Source organism: Crotalus tigris, unplaced genomic scaffold (assembly GCF_016545835.1).
Source record: "Crotalus tigris isolate CLP2741 ecotype Arizona unplaced genomic scaffold, ASM1654583v1 scf7180000017828.1554129, whole genome shotgun sequence".
Lineage (NCBI taxonomy): Eukaryota > Metazoa > Chordata > Lepidosauria > Squamata > Viperidae > Crotalus > Crotalus tigris.
This window is the reverse complement of record NW_024096658.1, coordinates 1,422,076-1,443,354: the sequence shown is the minus strand read 5'-3', so window position 1 is coordinate 1,443,354 and position 21,279 is coordinate 1,422,076. Positions and strand designations below refer to the sequence as shown.

Below are 21,279 nucleotides of genomic sequence, written 5' to 3'. Positions count from 1 at the left end.
GTTGCTACTAGACTCACATGCCTGAGATAGGTGGCCATAAAAATTAAATAAATAATGAGAATGAGAGTGGGAATGTGATGTTTTTGGATGATTGTTTAAGGCCATTCCTGTTCTTCATGAATACTTGAGGGAGGAAGATTATATATCCGTCCATCCGTCCATCCATCCATCCTATAAAGTGGTATTAACACTGTTACAATAGCTTTACAATAAAGTAGAATTACGGTAGCTCTTCTGGTGGTCTAGTCTATCTTGTAAGGCTAATCGTAGATTTTAACAGTCTCTGGATGCCATGTTGATTTTCCTTTTCTTCAACAGAGGCCAGGAACTGTGGACTCTGTGTTGTCAACCAGAGACACATCCACTCCACCGTTTTGCCCTTCCAACACTGCGGTATTTCCAAGGTATTTCTCTAATCAGCCCACAAGTTCTCTTACCAGGGGTCTGCAACCTTGCCAACTTTAAGACTCGTGGACTTCAACTTCCAGCTGGCTTGCTGAAAAATTCTGAGAGTTGATGTCCACAAATCTTGAAGTTGGCAATCCTAAGTAGTGGCAGATATTTCTTTCTCTGGGCTCAATGAGTAGTTTGCTGCAAACTCTACATAGGCCCCAGGAAGGTCATCCAGCCAGTAAACACTCAAGCTCCATTCAGTTGCCCCAACCCCACCCCGATGCAAGACATTACAGGGTCGTTAAGAAAAAATTAGCATACATGACTTTGATTTGCTTGTCTTGTCCATTTTTGTAGGGCTGATATTTTGAGACTCTTGAAATGCAAAGCAGACAATAAACCTTTTTAGTGTGAATGATTCATTGATTCAGTTTTTTCCCCCCCGGTAGGCTTGAGGTCAAAGAAATGGAAACCATTGCTGAAGAAGGCCAAAAGTCGAGCAGAGAGCAGGAGCAGCTGGACAAAGAGAGCTCTAAAAAAGGTTGGATGAGAATTCTTGTGAACTGTGTTATTGATATTTACTTCACAAGTAGCAAGGATAAGCATGTGTAGATGCTGTTTTTCTGAGATCTGTTTGGAAACGGGCTGTAGAGAAATCCAACTCCTTGTAAAATCACTGAAAAACCTAAATCAGGGGTCTTCAAACTTGGCCCTTTTATGACTTGTGGACTTCAACTCCCAGAATTCCTCAGCCAGGCACGCTGGGAGTTGAAGTCTACAAGTCATAAAAGGGCCAAGTTTGAAGACCCCTGATCTGAGAATAAAGGTGCTTTTTAGATGGCCAAGTCCTCTATTTTAATCTCTTTTCTTATTTTGTTGAGGGAGTTCTAAACGTTTGCCCCTGAATTCCCCTTCTAATGACACTCTTTTGTAGAAGGGTGATGGAAGTATCTGGTGCTAGAAGAGAACCAGTGATGCTGAGAGACTCAGACAATATATGAATTTAAAATGGCAGCCCAGTTCCAAAACACCTGGTCCAGAGTGGACCATCTTGGCACTGGTTGGGTTGGAAGAAGACTAGGTTAAAAGACGGGATCAAAGGACGGGTGTTGTGGGCAGACTGTAGAAGAAAAACTTGCTTTGGATTCCAAGTTCTCTTGCCTCTTTCATCTCTGTACTTCTTGAAGCTAAAAGGTCCTCAGTAAAGGTTGAAAAGCGATATTATCCAATGAAAGCTCTTTCATTGACAGCTTGCTGTTTTGTCCTGAAGTTCCCAGATAACCTTTGCTTTATTTACAGAAAACGTGTTCTCCAAACGCTTTCTCTCCCGTCAAGCAATTTTTCCAGCCAAAGTGACCGGGATCAGTTTGACCGAGGAACTGGAGAAAAACCTGAAACCCAAACCACCGCCTTCTTCAAGGTAGATCTTAAATCTGAGAGCATCGGTGAGATTTTTCTCTTAAAAAAAAAAAGAAGCTAGATATCTTCCTTTTCTCTAATTAAAACAGTCATATATTCTTTTGCCATCTCTGCTAGCTCCCTCACTTTTCCCATCCATTGGAGTATTGACGTATCGTTCCATCTCTGTACATAAAGAAGTCTTGCTGCAGGCAAGGTAAATTATGCTCTGGCCTTATGAAACAACCCTGGATTCATTCTTATAGTGAATATAAAGATAAAACCAGAGACTTTTCTTTGGATTTAATGGAAAAACATTTGGGGAAAAAAAGTGGGTCTTTGATGTTATATTTGTTGATGGCAGCAAGATTACTTTATCCACAAAAATGGAAGGACACTTTGATTTCCACAATGGATGAATGGCTGCAAACTTTGATGGAGTTGGCAGAAATGGCTAAATTGACTGCTCTGATTAAAGAAAAAAACACAATTACTTTTGTTTCTGCTTGGAAACCGCTTCTGGACTTTGTGCTTGAGGGGGGGGGGGAGAAATGAAACTTTGATTTTGGGTCTTGCCGATTAGATAGGTTTGTTCTTATAGAAATGACTAGTTTATATTATTATATAAAGGTAAAATTTGAGATTTGATGTTGTCTTATCCAACTTCACTAAAAGGAATCGGAAGTCAGTGCCTTTTCTTTCTTTTTTCACTTTGCCCTACACTTTTCCCTCCCTTATTTTCCCACTGTTTTCTTTTGTATTTTTTGTATTTTATAAACTAATAAAATGTTGAATAAAAAAAAGAAACAACCTTGCATTGAGGGATGCTGTTGCTTTTCATCCTTTCTGGCCTGGTGGTTCCATTATTTTGATTTTATTGTATTTTATTTAAGATAGCTAACAGATAGAAAGAGATATATAAAAGTAAGGAAAGGAATGTCAATGTGTTAAAACTAATTTGAAACCATAGCTCTGATCAGTTCAGCCATCCAAGTCAGAGCCTGGTTGATCAGACAGACGAGGCTTGGAGTTATATATTTCACCTTGCATAATTCATTTTCCTTTGTTGCTTTTCAATTCAATTTTGGTAGTGGTTAGCATTATTCATGAAGTCTAACTGAATTCTATCCTTCCTCTTCATCGCCAACAATTGTTGAGCCAGCGTCTTGCGTACCGGTTGGCTTTTAAATATTTTAGAGGATTGTCTTGAGTAATGGAGCCTGCCAACTGTCTGTTGGAAAGTACCTCTGAAAAGCTGACTTGCGTGCAATTAATATGTAGGGGCCTCTTGATGTTTAGTTTAAGGCACACCTTTGTAAAAAGAGGTAAAAGGGAACGGTTTCCGTGTCAGTTGTGTCCAACTCTAGGGCACGGTGCTCATATCTGTTTCTTGGCTGAGGGAACCAGTGTTGTCTGAAGACATTTTCTGTCATCATGTGACCAGCATGGCTATATGCTAAAGGCACATAGGACACTGTTATCGTCCCACTGAAGTACCTATTTATCTACTTGCATTTGCATGTTTCCAAACTGCAAGGGTAGGCAGGAGCTGGGGTGAGTAACGGGAGCTCACCCTGTTGCGTGGAGTTCGGGTGTCTCCAGCTGAAAAGCTCAGCATCTTTAACCACTGAGCTATCGTGCCCCCTTGTTAAAAGGAGGAGTGAAATGGAAATAAACCAAAATCCACCTCCATTCTTTATACTTGGGAAGAGTTGCCATTTCATTTGGAGCCACCTTTTCCCCCCAAACAAATAATTTTAATGTTTACAGGCCTATGGAGTCCCCCCAAGGCTGAGCTGCTAAATTTGTTAGTAAAGGACCAAAGCACAGCAGTGGGAGTTGCCAAGGATTAAGCCACATTTTTTGGGACAATAATTAATATAAAAAGTGTGCATTAAAAATGTGATCCCTGAATGCAAATTGCTTGCCTTCTGAGACTTAAACAATGATGTTCAACACTCCCTGAGTGCTGAAAAGTTTTTGGGGTGGCATGATAAGAAATGCAGGTAGTTCTCAGTTTATGACTGTAATTGAGCCTGGTGACTGTGGTCTTGTCATGACACTTGTAGAATGGAACATCACATGACTGGACCTAACTTTACGACCTTTTTGTGGTGGTCATTAAGCAAATGCCACGGTCATTCAGCAAACTCATTGTTTGCTATGGGCATTTTTTCCAAAAACAGGAAGTAAAAGCCAGCTTCTGGAACAAATGTTGTCAGTTGGGGACACATGACAGTGGAACACTGCAATGTGTCTCTCAGTGCGGGCCAGTTGCTGAGCTCCCAAAATATGGTCACGTGACCTCGGGTGAAGGTGGGGAGACAGTCATCAGCACTTCGGGACCAGGTGGTAAATACCTTCTGGCAGATCAATCATAACTTTGAATGGTCACTAGATGACCAGTCATAAATAAGGGACTACCAGTAGTGTCCTATAGGATGAGGGAACTGTACAACAGCATGCAGAGCTGGAAAGTGGAGTTAAATGCATTATCAGTTTAGGGTCCTTGTGTTGCCACAAGAGACCTAAATCTAGCTCTACTTGAATTTAATTGACTCTTATCTAGCAATAATATTAATATTAATAATAATAAAGTTGGAAGGGATCTTGGAGGTCATCTAGTCCAACCACCTGCTCAGGCAGGAAACCCTCTACCATTTCAGACAAATGGCTGTCCAGTCTCTTCTTAAAAACTTCCAGTGTTGGAGCATTCACCGCTTCTGGAGGCAGGTTGTTCCACTGGTTAATTGTTCTCACTGTCAGGAAGTTTCTCCTTAGTTCTAGGTTGCTTCTCTCCTTGGTTAGTTTCCACCCGTTGCTTCTTGTCCTGCCTTCAGATGCTTTGGAGAATAGCTTGACTCCCTCTTCTTTGTGGCAACCCCTGAGATATTGGAAGGCTGCTACCATGTCCCCCCTTGTCCTTCTCTTCATTAAACTAGACATACCCAATTCCGGCAACTGTTCCTTATATGTTTAGCCTCCAGTCCCCTAATCATCTTTGTTGCTCTTCTCTGTACTCTTTCTAGAGTCTCAACATCTTTTTTACATCGTGGTGACCAAAACTGGATGCCGTATTCCAGGTGTGGCCTTACCAAGGCCTTGTAAAGTGGTATTAACACTTCACGTGATCTTGATTCTAAACCTCTGTTAATGCAGCCTAACACTGTTTTTGGCAGCTGCAGCACACTGCTGGCTCATATTTAAGTGATTGTCCACTAGGACTCCAAGATCCCTCTCACAGTTGCTACTATTGAGCAAGGTACCACCTATATACTATACCTATGCATTTGGTTTTTCTGATTTAATGCTGATCATCAGTTGACTAGATTAATGAGAGGTGCAAAGAACCAGGATGATACGTTGAGTTCAAGCACAAAGGATTTATTATTCCAGCCTATACCCAAGAATCTAGTCAATTAACCATCTCTTGTGGCGTGGGGTCTCTTTTGGCAACACCAAGACCAATGACACATTTAATTCCACCTTCCAGCTCTGTCTGCTCTTCTCCAACATCAACAATGGCAAAGTTTAAACTCTGTGCTCTTTGTTGCACACTCATATGCTGCCCATTGTGTTCTGCAGGCAACAAACACCCATTCCGGAAGCCTTGAAGACAGAACAGGAAGCGAGCCGTACCCAAACTCCTGCCTCCAGATCGCAGAGTTCATCACCCATTTGTGATGAGCATGGTAGGGCAGGACAGGTATCGGATATAGTTCCCTTCGTATTTTTATCTACAGCTAGTTATAACAACTCTGGAAATGATGTTTGCTGTTAGGAAGAACTGGGTGAGTGGTGGTCCCTGGGCCATGTTTGGCTCTTGGCCCACCGTGCCCTACAATTATTTAGCCAATGAGAGATGATTCTGATCTCCAACCAATTTTATTTAATATCCTTCCTTTATTAATTATTATAAACAAGGTGGTAAGTATATCCAACAAACCTTCCTCCTTCTATTTCCTCCACAATAACAACTCTGTGAGCTAAGGTCAGTTAAGAAAGAGGGACTGGCCCAAAGTCTTACAGCTGGCTTTCATGCCTAAAATGGTCTAAAACTCACCATCTCCTGGTGATTGGCCAAAGTCTCCCAGCCCCCTTTATACCGAAGGCAGGACTAGAACTCACAGTCTCTTGGTGATTGGCCCAACTCCCTCAACCAGCGATTATACTTGAGGTGGGACTAGAACTCACCATCTCCCAATTCTGATATATGGACCCATTTGTCACACATACACACACCCAGTATTTATATGGAAAAATGGATAGAATAACCTGGTCTTCTCATGTAAATCATATAGCAATTTCTTTGACATGCAGTTATTACCATTTGTTATGAGACTGTCTCATATTGGAAGCTATTATTTATTGATCAGAATCTGTCCGTTTTCTCTCTTTCTGTGGAAGAAGGTATAATTTCAGCCCCAGCTAAGAAAGAAAGCTATGGCAAATCTAGACAGCATACTAAAAAGCAGAGACACCATCCTGCCAACAAAAGTGCGTATAGTCCAGGCCATGGTTTTCCCAGTTGCAATGTATGGCTGTGAAAGTTGGACCATAAGAAAGGCTGAGCGCCAAAGAATTGAGGCCTTTGAACTATGGTGCTGGAGAAGACTCCTGCGAGTCCCCTGGACTGCAAGGCGATCAAACCGGTCAGTCCTAGAGGACATCAACCCTGATTGCTCTTTAGAAGGCCAGATCCTGAAGTTGAAACTCAGATACTTTGGCCACTTAATGAGAAGGAAGGACTCACTGGAGAAGGGCCTAAAGCTGGGAAAGATTGAGGGCAATAGAAGGAGGGGACGACAGAGAATGAGATGGCTGGATGGAGTCACTGAAGCAGTAGGTGTGAACTTAAATGGACTCCAGAAGATGGTAGAGGACAGGAAGACCTGGAGGAACGTTGTCCATGGGGTCGCGATGGGTCGGACACGACTTTGCAATTAACAACAACAACAACAAATTTTATTGTAACACGTATACTGTAGTAACAGAATCTTGCAACTTTGAATATGCTTTCCCTTCCCTCCCTGATTTTCTTGCTCTGGGCTCAAGCCCCGCTTATCTGATTATTGTCTCAGTACTGGCTCTTTCTCCCGTCTTTCAAAACCATTCCCTCCACAGGTAGCCTGTTTTGACTCATTGTTCCTTCACTTAGGCGTGCAATGAGATGCAAGGAAAAAACAAAACCCAAAACTTCTAAATTGCCTTTAGAGGATTTTGATTGATGGATGGATGGATGGATTAGATTTTGTTACAAGTTTGTGAAACAAGAGATTTGCTGTAGAATTAGAATAGAGAGGCAGTCGGGTACACAGATTACACCGTTCTTTGCCTTGTGTATCTCCAGGAGATGTGCTACCTATGCATGCAGCGTGCTCAGAGGAATGTTCCGGTCTACTTGGGTGAAGAGAGAAGAAGGAAGGAGAAAGTGGAAGACTGCATCCTGGCCCAGTATCAAGCCATAAGAGATCACGAAGCCCTTCAGAAGGAGCTGGTATGGGGACCGAAAAACTGATTTTTGCTTTCTTCCTACGTAGAAAAGCAGGACATTTTTAGAACTTTTAGAAGCAGAGATGAGCAGAGCGCCCTAGAGTCGGACACGACTGGATCGGGAGACTTTTATTGTTGTTTTTTTTATTTTTTGCGAGCTGCCCAGAGTCACTGAGAGTGAGTGGGCAGCCATATGCATTTTATAAATAAGTAAATGATAGGAAGGCTCTTAGCCTGATGGGCCTTTGCCAAAATAAAATCCAAGCCAGAAAGGTAGGTTTATGCATAAGTAAAGAGTTCTCCCATGAATTCAAGGTGAAAAGCTCTTTGGAAAGATTGGAAATCACTCTGTATACCAGTGGTTCTCAACCTGTGGGTCGGGACCCTATTTGGGATCGAACGACCGTTTCACGGGGGTTGCCAAACAACGCAGTCCGCCATTTTGGGCAATGTAAATATATATATATATATACATTGCTTACTGGTGTACACCGCTTAGAGAGTGCTTGCACTTAAAGCGGTATATAAGTCTCATAAATAAATAAATAAATAAAATAAAAATTTTCCCCCTTTTCCTTAGCTGTGCTACTCCCTTTTATTCTATTGGCTTTTGAAAGCCAATAGGATAGACTCTCTTGAATAGAGTCTAATTCTATTGACTTTAAAAAGCCAATAGGAATTGTCCAGGCTGTCTCTGCCCTGCTGAGCCCGCCAAAAGTCCCAATCTGCAAACGGTGCTGCACCAGTTGAATAGTCCTCGACTTACGACCGGTTGAGTAGTCCTCGACTTATGACCGGTTGGGGGGTCGCGGCATTAAAAAGGTTGAGAACCACTGCTGTATACCATTCAAACGTACCGAGTATGTAATGAGTTCTTTCAATTATCAGCGTCCTTTGACTCATCTGTCATCTAGCCCAGGGGTCCCCAACCTTGGCAACCTGAAGACTTGTGGACTTCAACTCCCAGAATTCCCCAGCCAGCCATGCTGGCTGGGGAATTCTGGCAGTTGAAGTCCACAAGTCTTCAAGTTGCCAAGATTGGGGACCCCTGATCTAGCCCTTGTAACATGAATTATTTCATAGCATCCCATAGTATTCCTAGCATGATCTTGTTAATGCCTTCCTGCATGTTCAGGAGGTGTAATGTGTTTCCTACATTATACTGAGTTTTCAGATTATTGAAGTTCAGCTCTTTGGGCAATTGTTGTCTCTGGCTGGGTTTGAGCCAGTCCTTGTCATTATCCAAAATCCAGTGGGGAATTTGCTGGTTCTTTAAAAAACTAGAAACGTTACTCAAAAGTGCTCCTTGTTACTGAGAACAATACTCCAGGAGGCCCCCGTTTCCTGCTCCCATCAGAAGGAGGCTATCTACATAGAGGATGTTGCTAAGAGGGATCTACACCATTCATAAAAGGACTGGTGGGACGGCACACCCCTTATGGATTCTGAATCTTGGTTTCTCCAATGTGGTCCAGCTCAGCTCTTCTTTCCCATCCTTTTCATCTCAAAAGCATTTAATTCTTTCTCCAAACTACAGATGAAAATTGCGGCAGCTCGGGAGCAGAACCAGAAAGTGGCATCTTATAACCTGGGCATAGCGGAAGCCATGCGACAACAGAAGAACGAGAAGCTGGCTGAACCTTTTGTAAGACCCCTCAACCTTTGCAACACTATAGCTTGGCCTTTTCTCTATCTAGGCCAGGTGTCAGCAACCTTAAACACTCAAAGAACCACTTGGACCCATTTTCCAGAGAAAAGAAAACACTGGGAACCGCAAAACCTGTGCGCGCTTCCTGCTGAGAAACAGCAAAGGCAGGAGCCCTGCCCAATAAGCTTGTCAGCTTGTCCGAGAAAAGTGTGAGGCCACTCTCTTTTTTACACACACACACATACACAGACAGAGAGAGAGGGCGGGGAAGCGCAAGTGCCTCTTTTTGTCTCTCTCTCTGCAAATGGCGGAGGATGCTGGGAGCCGCAGGAGAAGGCTCAAAGAGCCACATGTGGCTCTGTAGCTGCGTGTTGCTGACCTGTGATCTAGGCTTTTTTGGATCTGTTGGACTATTGGTTCCATGATCTCAATCGAATGGTGAATGGTTGAGGAACCTAGGTAGCCCAGGGATAGGGAACTTTGGCTCTTTTATGACTTGTGGACTCCAACAGCCAGAATTCCTGAACCAGCCATGCTGACTCAGGAATTCTGGGAGTTGAAGTCCACAAATCATAAAAGAGCCAAGGTTCCCTACCCCTATAGGCTATCGAAGAGAAGGATTAGGGGGGATGTGATAGCAGTCTTCCAATACTTGAAGGGAAAGGGAAGATTTATCACAGAGAAGAGGGGATTAATTTATTTTTCAGTGCATGAGAGGGCAGGACAAGAAGTCATGGGTGGAAGTTCATTAAAGAGCGATCCAACTGAGAAGTTAAGGAGAAATTTTCTGACAGTGGGAACAATTAATCAATGGAATTGCTCGCCTCCTGGTGTTGTGGGTGCTCCATCACTGGAGGTTTTCAAGAAGAGACTGGACAAGCCACTTATCCTGAATGATATAGATCTCCTATCATGGATAGGGGGGTTGGACTAGAAGATCTCCAAGGTCCCTTCCAACCCTATTGTTTTATGTTCTATGCGCATCAGTTGATGGCCAGCTGGCTCTTTCTGTCTTGCTAAATACCACCCTCTATCCAAGTGTTGCTTTTATTCACATAAAGATTTGTGCCTCTTTTCAGAGGTCCTACATTTTTGAGAAGAGGCCACCCAGTTCTACGCCTCACGAGAAGCAAGAGGAATACGCCCAGCACTTGGACAAGCAACTGGAGAGCAGAAAAGCCAGAGAAGCAAAGCAAAAACAGGAACAAGACTTCATTGACCGCTTGCAGCAAGTTCAGCTGGCAGAAGAGTGAGACCTTTGGGAGAAGTTGATCTCCTGCCTCAGTATTTATTCAGCCCAAGTTTTAAATGCCTATTTCCCCAGCCTGGTGCCTTATAGATGTCATAATGATGAGTCTGAAAGCACAGCATTGTTTATATTAAAAAAAAACAACCAGATAAGGGTGGGGGATTGAAAAAAAAGGACAATACAATTTGCCCTTTTATCCAGTGTTTTCATGAGTTCAGTTCTGGAAATCTTCTCCACCACATAGACTCACTGAGATATTTGGGATCATATCCCTCTGTAAAATTGTAAGCGCAGTTGCATTAATGTTCTTTTTTCACTTCATAACTGCTTTGCTTAAGGGCAACATTGGTGGTCCCAACTGTAGTCACCAACACACTCACTAAATCAGATTTACCTGTGGGAGCTCAACTGTTATCAATACTGGGGCTTTCAAGATCCGAGGGAAATGCTGTAGATTTAGGTAGCCCAATCCTAACCCATTACTTTAGATCAGGGGTGTCAAACTGCCGGTCCGCGTGCTGGATATGTCATCTGCAAGCCGTGCCCACCCCATTGCCCGCAGTGGCAAAACTGTCCCGATACGTTGCGTGACGTCACGTGTCATCGCGCGTTTGACATGTCTGCTTTAGATGAACCTGCTAGGTCAGGGGTGGGGAACCTTGGCTCTTTTATGACTTGTGGACTCCATGCTGACTCAGGAATTCTGGGAATTGAAGTCCACAAGTCATAAAAGAGCCAAGGTTCCCTACCTCTGTGCTAGGTCATCAGTGATGGCTAACCTAAAAATCAAATCAAAACAACATGTCTTACTATGTTGATTTCCACCCAGGATTAAATCTTACTGAAATCGTACTGGCTGATTCCTAGTCTTCTGTCTGCTTTCTAGATTAGCTGCCCAAAGAGCAAAATATCTAAAAGAGAAGCTGGAAGAAAAGCAAAATTATAAGACGGCCCTTGATACACAGGTAAATCAGCTGGTTGCCAATACAAGCAATTTCAACCTAGAACAAGCGTGTACGAGTTTGTGATCATGAAAGGAACTCTCTTTTCCAACACACACACGTGGCTCATTAAATTTAATGGGGTTACTTTTACATAAGCAACTGCAGCATCACAGCCCAAGTGAATCGTAAGAGCAATAACTGACGATTCACGATCACTTATACCGTACTTTCCGGCGTATAAGACGACTTTCCCAAACATTAAAATCGGTGCTCAAGTCGGGGGTCATCTTATACGCTGGAAATTATGGTAGTTTCTGGCGTATAAGACGACTTTCTAGGCATGCGACTCGGCGCTGAAGACGGGAGTCATCTTATACGCCTAGTCGCCTTATACGCCGGAATATACAGTAAGTTGTGCAGCTGAAGAGAAAGTGGTTGGCCTCTCTTTTTAGAGAATGCAACAAAATTGAAGATTAAATATGGAAGTTGGAGAAAAAAATAATTTATCAGAGTATCGTGAGTTGCTTGTCTGACAATATGTCTCTCCTCTCCCCCATATGTTTATCGAACAAATATAGGCAGTCCTTGACTTACAACAGTTCCTTTAGTGACCATTCAAAGTTACAACAGCATGGGAAAAAGTGGCTTGTGACCATTTTTCATGCTTACAACCATTGCAGCACGATTACATGATCAAAATTCAGATGCTTGGCAATTGATTCATATTTATGTTGTTTTCAGTGTCCCGGGATTGCGTGATCCACCTTTTGCAACCTTCTGACAAACAAAGTCAATGAGGGAAGCCAGATTCACTTAACAACAGTGTTACTAACTTAACAACGGCAGTCATTCACTTGACCAGTGTGGCAAGAAAAGTCGTAAATCGGGGCAAAACTCACTAATCAAATGTCTCCCTTAACAGAAACTTTGGACTCAATTCTGGTTGTAAGTTGAGGACTACCTGTGTAGCTGTACCTTTGCAAATTACGAGTTCCGTTAGAGTGGAACCAACAGGGATGCTGGTTCTGCGGGCAAAGCTGGCTCATGAATTAATTCTCGGAAATTTAATTAGCAAATCTTGGAAGAAAGTCCCATCACGATCCAGCCCAGACCTTCCAATAGTCAGTAGTAAAAGAGCAGGCAGATGATCTTAAACTCTTTCAAAAGTCTGTGTTGGCCCGTACAAACAGAACATTTTCAGGCATTACAAATCATTTGGTGCAACATTTTTTTTTATTGAAAAGTTTTATACAAATACATTATTACAATACAATAACCCTCCCTCCCTTCCCCCCCCACCCCAACCTTCCCCCCCTCACTTCCCAGAGCTGATTACAGGGTTAAAAAAAAAATAAAAAATAAACAAACAAATTCTAACTAAGCTTATCCAAATATACCAATAACCAAATCCCTAAAATACTTTAACTCAAATGCAAACAACTCCCAGTTTAAACTATAAGTTAATGAAAAACTAAATAATACTTTCTAATCCCATATTTACTCTGTACAAAATTTATCCATCTTCTCCACACCGAGATGTATCTTTCTTGTGAATGATCTTTCAAGTAAGCAGAAATTTTGGCCATTTCTGCTAAATTAGAAACTTTAAACGACCATTCTTCTATAGTAGGCAAAGAATCTTTCTTCCAATATTGCCCAACCAATAACCTTGCCGCCGTAATAAGATTCAACATTAAAATAGTTTCTTTAACATCACAGTGCAAGATTACAATGTAATCCAAACTGAGTTTGCCTGGAAGCAGATCCTGGTAGACTCAAAAGAGGCTTATATTTCAATTAGTCTGCTTAAGATTATAATATTTGCTATGCAAAACCAACCTTCACTTCCCTCAGTTTTTCAGGTCCCTATTTAAGTGCTTGATTTTAAAGCCTGGTGTTTTTACTTCGTACAAATATCTGTAATGCTGTCATCAGCCTTGTATTTTCCAGATGGACAGCAGCTTTGTGGCAGCTTATTTCTTTATTTACAATATTTATAGTCTGTTTCAATCCACAAAGATTCTGGGCAGGGAGAAAGAGATGTATATAGGTAGTCCTCAATTTATAACAGTTTGTTTAGTGACCGAAGTTACAATGGCACGGAAAAAAGTGAGTTACGATCGTTGTTCAAACTTGCGACCGTTGCAGCATCCCCAGGGTCACGTGATCAAAATCTGGACACTTGGCAACTGGCATGTACTTATGACGGTTGCAGTGTCCCAGAGTCACGTGATCCCCTTTTGAGACCTTTTGACAAACAAAGCCAATTGGGGAAGCCAGGTTGACTTAAGAACCGTGTTATCAACTTAACAACGGCAGTGATTCACTTAACAGCCGCAGCAAGAAAAGTCGTAAAACGGGACAAAATTCACTTAACAAAATGTCTCACTTAAGCAGCAGAAAGTTTGGGCTCAGTTGTAGACTACCTGTACAGAAAGAATGAATTGCTATGAGTAAAGTGTCTTTTTTAATTTAAATTCTCTCTTCTTTTTTGTACATAGCTAAAATTAAGACCAGCTCCCTTGCCTGAGTATGTGCCTAATTCGACGGAGGTCATTTTTGGGAAGAATGACATGAATGAAGAGAAAATGGAGGAGAGAAAGAAACGTGCCCGGGAATATTCCAAGTATCAGCTGCAGGCAGTTGCAGACCGTAAGAGAGCGGCCATTCTTAATCAGCTGGTAGACCAGAGGAGAGCTGCAGACATGATTCAAAGAGCTAAGAAACAGTAAGATGGAAACTGTAAAGGGTTAATACCACTTTATAATGACTTGGTAAGACCACACTTGGGATATTGCATCCAGTTTTGGTCGCCATGATAGAAAAAAGATGTTGAGACACTGGAAAGAGTGCTGAGTGGAGCTGCAAAGATGATTAGGTGACTGAAAGCTAAATCATATGAAGAACGGTTGCAGGAATTGGGTATGTCTAGTGCAGGGGGAGGCAACCTTGGCTCTTTTATGATTCGTGGACTTCAACTCCCAGAATTCCTGAGCCAGCATGGCTCAGCTTGGAAACCTCTCCCTTTCCCCTCAGCATGGCTGGCTCAGGAATTCTGGGAGTTGAAGTCCACAAGTCATAAAAGAGCCAAGGTTGCCTACCCCTGGTCTAGTTTTGATCACGTGACCAGGAAGATGCAATGGTCATAAGCGTGAAAAATGATCATAGGTAACTTTCCCCCCAGTGTTGTTGTAACTTGGAACAGTCACTAAAACAAACTGTGGTTAAGTCGAGGGCTGCCTGCATGCTCCTTGCCTTAAAACCCTTTTGATATTCTTCTAGGTGGATGGTGGAGAAAGGTGAGCGAATGGAGAGGCTCTTCCAGATGAACTTGGCTATTCAAGAGGACTGGCGGAAAAGCGCAGGGCTGAAGCGACAAAAAGATTACGAGGAAAAGCTCTTCCAGCGGTAAGCATCCAACTAGAGCAGAGTTCCCCAAACTTTCTGGCTTTGTGGACCGGTGTGGAGGGGGGAAGAGAAGGGATGGTTCCACCCCAGCAGCGAGCAAGCGCATGCGTGTGAGCAGCTCCATTTGCGCCACTTCTGCAGCCTGGTTCCAAATGACTTCCAGCCCGATAATGGGCCGCAGCCCGGTGGTTGGGGATCCCTGATCTAGAGAACCTCCCATCTTTTTTTTTTTTTTTACAAATTTTATTTATAATACAATTAAAAACAAACAAACATTGGATTTGACGTGACATTCCAGTATATACATTCTTATCAGATTATTCCACTTTTTACAATCAATTCTTCATCTCTACATATACATCTAAGTTTTATATACAATACTTGTTCTAAAATAACATATATTTCTATCTTAACGTTCATCTTTAATCCCGACTGTCCTCTTCAAATTCCTCCAATGGTAAAATTTATTCCAGGTTTCATAATAAACTGATCCATATTTATCTTTTAATATCATTGTGAGCCTGTCCATTTCTGCACATGCTGATATTTTATGTATTAACTCTTCCTCTGTGGGAATTTCCTTGCTCTTCCATTTTTGCGCTAAAGCAAGTCTAGCAGTCAGGATGTGTAGCAGCTGGTAGATTGTTCCCTTGTCGTATTTTTCTGTCGTTATTCCCAACAAGAAGAGTTCAGGTTTTAACTCTTTTTTTTTTTATTGAAAAATTTTTAAGAGTTTTACAAATAAACAACAAAAAAAAGACAAAACAACCCTCACCCTATCCCTCCCAAACCCACCCCTCCCTCCCCCCTCCCCGAACTTCCCAGAACTGAATATAGGCTTATTTAAAATTTAAAAAAACCTAAACAAATTTTAACAACTTATAAAATAATTAATAATAAAATATATATGACATAAGCATTAAAAAGAAAAAGTACTTAAAAAGAAAGAAAAAAGAGAAGAAAGAAAGAAAGAAGAAGGAAAAAAAATAGGAGAAAGAAAAAAAGGAAAAAAAGAAAAAAAAGAAAAAAAAGAAAGAAAACAATCTATAGAATATCAAAAATTTTTATACAAATTATAAAAAAGCTAAATGATATTTTTTTATATCTAATTTATATTGTATGAAATTTATCCATTTTTCCCATACAACATAAAATTTCTCTTGCGATTGCTCCTTTAAAAAAGCCGAAATCTTTGCCATTTCCGCCAAATAAGAAACCTTAAAAAACCACTCTTGCAAAATAGGCAAAGATTCCTTCTTCCAATATTGCCCTACTAACAGCCTTGCGGCTGTAATCAAATTTAACATCAATATAACCTCCTTAGCATCACAATCAGTAACAATACCTAACAAAAATAATTATGGGGTAAATTTTACCCTCCTTCTAAAAATTCTTTGAATATTCCACCATATCTTAATCCAAAAAGCTTTTATATTTTTACACGACCACCAAATATGATAATAGGTAGCGTCCAAACAACCACATCTCCAACATTTAGGCTCTAGATCAGGGTACATAATAGACATTTTTTGTGGATCAAGGTGCCATCTATAAAACATTTGGTAAAAATTCTCCCTTAAGTTCTGGGCTTGTGTAAATTTAACATTCCTCACCCAAATAATTTCCCAGGTATCCAGTGGGATTGGTTCACCAAAATTTTGTGCCCATTTAATCATACAATCTTTAATTAATTCAGATTCTGAATCCAATTCCACTAAAACCCCATAAACCCTCTTGATGTGAGTTTGTCTTTGATCCTTTACTTGTTTAAAAAGATTTTCATCTTCTCTAAGCCAGCCCATATTACAATCCGTCTTCCATCTGTCCACTATTTGTCTATATTGAAACCATGAATAGGTAATATTTTCATGTACTAAATCTTCCAAAGATTTTAGCTGCCAGTTTTGGCCATCCCATCTAAGTAGTTGTGTATAAGAAACCCTATCCATTTTAACTCCTCTCCTTATCCCCTCTATCGCATGCCAAGGTATAGCCCATAAAGGTATTTTAAAATCACTCTTATAATACTTCCTCCAAACCCGAAGTAAAGAAATCCTTATAATATGTGATTTAAAAACTCGATCCACTTTTTTATTAAAAATTAAGTAGGCATGCCATCCAAAAAGTAAATCCCAACCCTCCAGATGGAGTATATCTACATTTGTTAAATTTACCCAATCACTAATCAATGTTAAAGTCACAGCATCATAATATAATTTCAAATTCGGTGCCTTGAGTCCACCTCTCTCACGAAAATCTTGCATAATTTTAAGCTTTACCCTTGGTTTTTTCCCTGCCCAAATAAATTTATTAATGCCTTTCTGCCATTCATTTAAATTAAGCTCATTCTTTAAAATAGGTAACATTTGAAACAAAAAAAGAAATTTTGGTAGGACATTCATTTTAATAACTGCAATTCTACCCATAAGAGATAACTGTAACTTGTCCCAATTCTTCAAGTCCTTCTGTACCCTGATCCACAACAGGTTTTAACTCTTGAGTCCAGTGTTAATATATCCCTCAACCAGTTTCGTGTCCTGTTCCAATACTCACGAATCTTTGGGCATTCCCACCACATATGGTAGTATGAACCTAATGCTGTTTTACATTTCCAGCATAGGGGTGAAATGTTTGAACCCATTTTTGCTAACCTTATGGGTGGGAAATGCCATCTATAGAACATCTTGTAAAGATTTTCCTTATATGAGGTAGCTAAAGTGAGTTTCCTATTCCTTTCCCACAGTTCTTGCCAAATATGTAGATAACCTCCCATCTTTGACTCAGACTCGGAAATCTGGGACAAATCCTTGGATTTCTGAGATGGAAGATGTAGCTGGGGAAGGATGCTATTTGGCCTTCTATAGGCAGTCAATACTGATGGAAATGCCTTGTGGGGGAAATTTCTGCACAAGCTCCATAAAATCTGTTAGGATGCTGAACCTAGTAGCTGGAATACTAGAGTGTGCACTAGGTACCAGAACACGCAGTTGTAGTTGACTAGTTAGAGCAGGGATGTCAAACTGCCAGCCTGCGGGGTTGGACGCGTCATCCAGAAGCCGTGCCCACCCCATTGCCGGCAATGGTGAAACTGTGCTGATACGTTGTGCGACGTCACATGATTTCACAAGTTTGACATGTCTGAGTTAGAGAGTGCTGACTCATGCATGAGGCATTATGATTGGTTGCCATAAGCATACTGTTGAATTTACCTCATAATGTTCCTGTGTTCCTGACTATCTTGCATTTTTCTTTCTGGATGATGACAAGGTGTTTTCCCGAAAATAAGATCAAAAGAGGCACCAGGTCTTATTTTTGGGGAATGTCTTTTCCATGGTCTCAGTAGCGGTACCAACAGCTCTTCCCAGCTGGCCCACTTCTTCTGCAGCTGAAGGAAATTCCTCTGCAGCTGAGAATGGAGCTCTGGATTGACACGCACAGCGCCCCCTGACCTGCATTTTGCCATCAGAGGCCATATGAAGAACAGCTGCAGGACTTGGGTTTGGCTAGTCTAAAGAAAAGAAGAAATAGGGGAGACATGATAGCAGCATTCCAGTCTCTGAGGGGCTGCCATAAAGAAGATTATTCACCAAAGCACCAGAGGGCAGGACAAGAAACAATGGTTGGAAACTGATCAAGGAGAGAAGCAACCTGGAATTAAGGAGAAAGTTCCTGACAGTGAAGACAATTATCCAGTGGAACAACCTGCCTTCAGAAATCATGGGCGCTCCATCACTGGAGATTTTTAAGGAGAGACTAGACAATTATCTGTCTGAAATGGTATAAGTTCTCCTGCTTGATCAGGAGGCTGGACTAGAAGACCTCCAAGGTCCCTTCCAGCTCTAGACATTACAGTACAACCCTTTTGCATGATCTCTAGAAGCTGCATGAGAACACAGACCCCATTCTTATGTGGCTTCTACAGACTTCAACAATGACCCAAGAACAGGGCATGCTTTCAAGTATAGTTACTATTGGAAGTTGGTGAATGCTTGTGTCTCCTGCAAAATATCACAGCGTGTTCACCTTTGACATGCATGTCATAGGTGCGCCATTACTGTCCTAAGTGAATGAGCAGTGGTATGGAGGAGATGACCAGGCTGAGCCTGATGGGAGAGGAGGGATAGCTAAACACATCATACATAATGAGTCCCTGCACGCCTGCAAGAGATCTAAGCCCAACTCACCTTGAATGGCTTTCTTATCTCGCGCTCATTTCCCTTGCCCCTTACTTGGTCAGATTCTTGTAGAGAACTTAAGTTTGCAATAAATCTTCATACTCATTTGAACAGCCTGAATCTCCTGATTTCTCCAGCATTTGAAATAGAAGCCTTTGAGGAAAAGTGAATTATTGGTCTTTCTTCCCAAGAAGCTGATTTATTTATTTTTTTAACATTTCTGTCTCCTTGAACTGCAGGGCGGGAGACAAACTTATGCTGCTGGACCAGTGTGCAAGATATCGTCGTTGTTACCAGTGCAAGAAAGGCCTGAACAAATTTGGGGAAAAAAATATATGGACAGACAGTAAATATATCCCTGGATCTCGGTTAATCGTTTGAAGCAGCCCCATTTGTTTATGCCTTCCTTTTCTTCTTAGAAGTGCTTTTGAAATTGTTTTTTTTTTTTTTTAAAAAAATCTGATTGTATAAATGTGCTTATGATTTGATTCTTGTGGCCCCGTGACATGGAATTCTTAGTTTTTTTTTTTCTTTTCTGGTGACAGGATTTTGTCCTCTCACTTTGGAATGTGTTTTTCTGCATTAAAAGATATATATGTATGTATGCGTGTATTCTATCCTGCTCTATGGAGTAGAGAGTTGGTCTCTGACAGAAGGCCACCTGAAGAGACTAGAAGCATTTGAAAGGTAGATTTACAAGCGGCTGTTACGTATAAGCTGGGCTGACAAGAGCAGAAATGAGGAGGTGATAAGCCGCCTGGGAAAGCCAAGGGAAACCATCAAAACAATTAAAAAATGAAAATTAGAATATTTCAGACATGGGATGCGACACCCAGAAAAATACGGCATACTCCATTTAATCCTCCAGGGGAAGATTGAAGGCAAACGAGGTCCAGGCAGAAGAAGAACATCGTGGCTTCAAAATCTAAGGGACTGGTTTGGACAAAACTCAGCAGCACTTTTTCATGCGGCAGCTAATAAAAACAGGATCACCAACATGATCGCCAACATCTGATAATGGATATGGCAAAGAAGAAGAAGAAGTATGTGTGTATTATGGAATATATCCCCCCCCCACACACACAAACTCTATAAAACAAGTATCTTTATTACTTCCTAGAAAGTGGGCGGGTTGATCTTCTCAGGCAGGAATGTGAAGGTGGCACGTTTGATTTATAGCAGCGGTTCTCAACCTTTGTGTGACGGCGCCCCCCATCACACGGACGCGGCGTGCATGCGCGGCGCGGCGGCGCCCCCATGCACGGCACGCATACGCGGCGCCGCCCCCTGAGGGGAAAAAATGGCAGATTGCGTTGTTTGGCAACCCCCGTAAAATGGTCGTTCGACCCCAAATGGGGTCGCGACCCATAGGTTGAGAACCGCTGATTTATAGGGACTGATGCCTTTTTGTACATTTGTGGGGGTTTTTTTGTTTGTATATTTATTTTAAAGCATCAGTGTTTTGTTCAAATACAATGAAGGATCTGGGACTGAGAGAAGACAGAGGATTTTGACACTCAGGTACCCAGTTAGAGGAATGGAACACCATCAATGGTGAAAAATCTAGGACCCTTGATGAAATGGCAAGGATAGGGATGGTTAGACCTGCTGCTTCCCACCTGTCCAGCATTGAGGCCAGCATGTCTACCTGTCATCAGAAAATTAGCCACTCATGCCTTGCCCAACCCTGTCCACAGACACCCCACATTTTCTGAGATCTTTGTCATGTTTGTTTCTAACTATTGTGTCTTCTTCTAATTTTGGATGAATCTTCAAGATTCTGTTGGTGGCCCAGGTGCCCCAAGAGTAATCTCAGACACACTGTGAAGCCAATGGAAATTTGGACCTTAGGAGCAAAGTCCTTGTCTGGGTATAGGACATTCAGACCATGCCAGTCATACCTCTTCTATATTTTCCATGCGGGAAAACTGTGGTCTCCTGGATCAGTAAGGGGTGATCAAGGTGACTTGAGCCAGTAACTATACCTTGCAGATCATTCTGTGAGGGTCAGCAACCCATTGTTGAGAGTTTGGAAAAAATTCAAAGAAGAGAAATTAAGATGATCAAAGGCCTGGAGCCTAAAACTTATGAAGAACAGCTGGGTTTGGCTAGTCTAAAGAAAAGAAGAAATAGGGGAGACATGATAGCAGTGTTCCAGTATCTGAGGGGCTGCCACAAGGCAGAGGGGGCCAGGTTATTCACCAGAGCACCAGAGGGAAGGATGAGAAACAATGGTTGGAAACTGATCAAGGAACTGATCAAGCAACTTGGAATTAAGGAGAAACTTCCTGATAGTGGGGGCAATCAACCAGTGGAACAGCTGGCCTTCAGAAATCTTGGGTGCTCCATCAGTGGAGATTTTTAAGAGGAGACTGGACAATCACCTGTCTGAGACAGTGTAGGTTCTCCTGCTTGAGTAAGGGGCTGGACTAGAAGACCTCCAAGATCCCTTCCAGCTTCTATTCTATTCTATTCTATTCTATTCTATTCTATTCTATTCTATTCTATTCTATTCTATTCTATTCTATTCTATTCTACATACAGTTCCAAACATCATTTGCTTCTGCTAAC

The 21,279-nt window shown here is 41.7% G+C and overlaps 1 protein-coding gene across 2 annotated transcripts in view; it reads left to right on the top strand.

The window, feature by feature from the left end:
* Nucleotides 1-19,308, top strand: part of CCDC81 (coiled-coil domain containing 81) — a 28,544-nt gene extending 9,236 nt beyond the window's left edge. For both annotated transcript variants that reach the window (XM_039342966.1, XM_039342965.1), the window contains exons 5-15: nucleotides 319-404; nucleotides 843-934; nucleotides 1,693-1,813; nucleotides 5,377-5,497; nucleotides 7,142-7,288; nucleotides 8,822-8,929; nucleotides 10,012-10,181; nucleotides 11,068-11,146; nucleotides 13,627-13,853; nucleotides 14,408-14,533; nucleotides 18,948-19,308. In XM_039342966.1, coding sequence (XP_039198900.1) covers nucleotides 319-404; nucleotides 843-934; nucleotides 1,693-1,813; nucleotides 5,377-5,497; nucleotides 7,142-7,288; nucleotides 8,822-8,929; nucleotides 10,012-10,181; nucleotides 11,068-11,146; nucleotides 13,627-13,853; nucleotides 14,408-14,533; nucleotides 18,948-19,089 — 1,419 coding nt within the window. In that variant the 3' untranslated portion in view covers nucleotides 19,090-19,308. The remainder of the gene's footprint in view (nucleotides 1-318; nucleotides 405-842; nucleotides 935-1,692; nucleotides 1,814-5,376; nucleotides 5,498-7,141; nucleotides 7,289-8,821; nucleotides 8,930-10,011; nucleotides 10,182-11,067; nucleotides 11,147-13,626; nucleotides 13,854-14,407; nucleotides 14,534-18,947) is intronic.
* The last annotated feature ends 1,971 nt before the right edge of the window (nucleotides 19,309-21,279 follow it).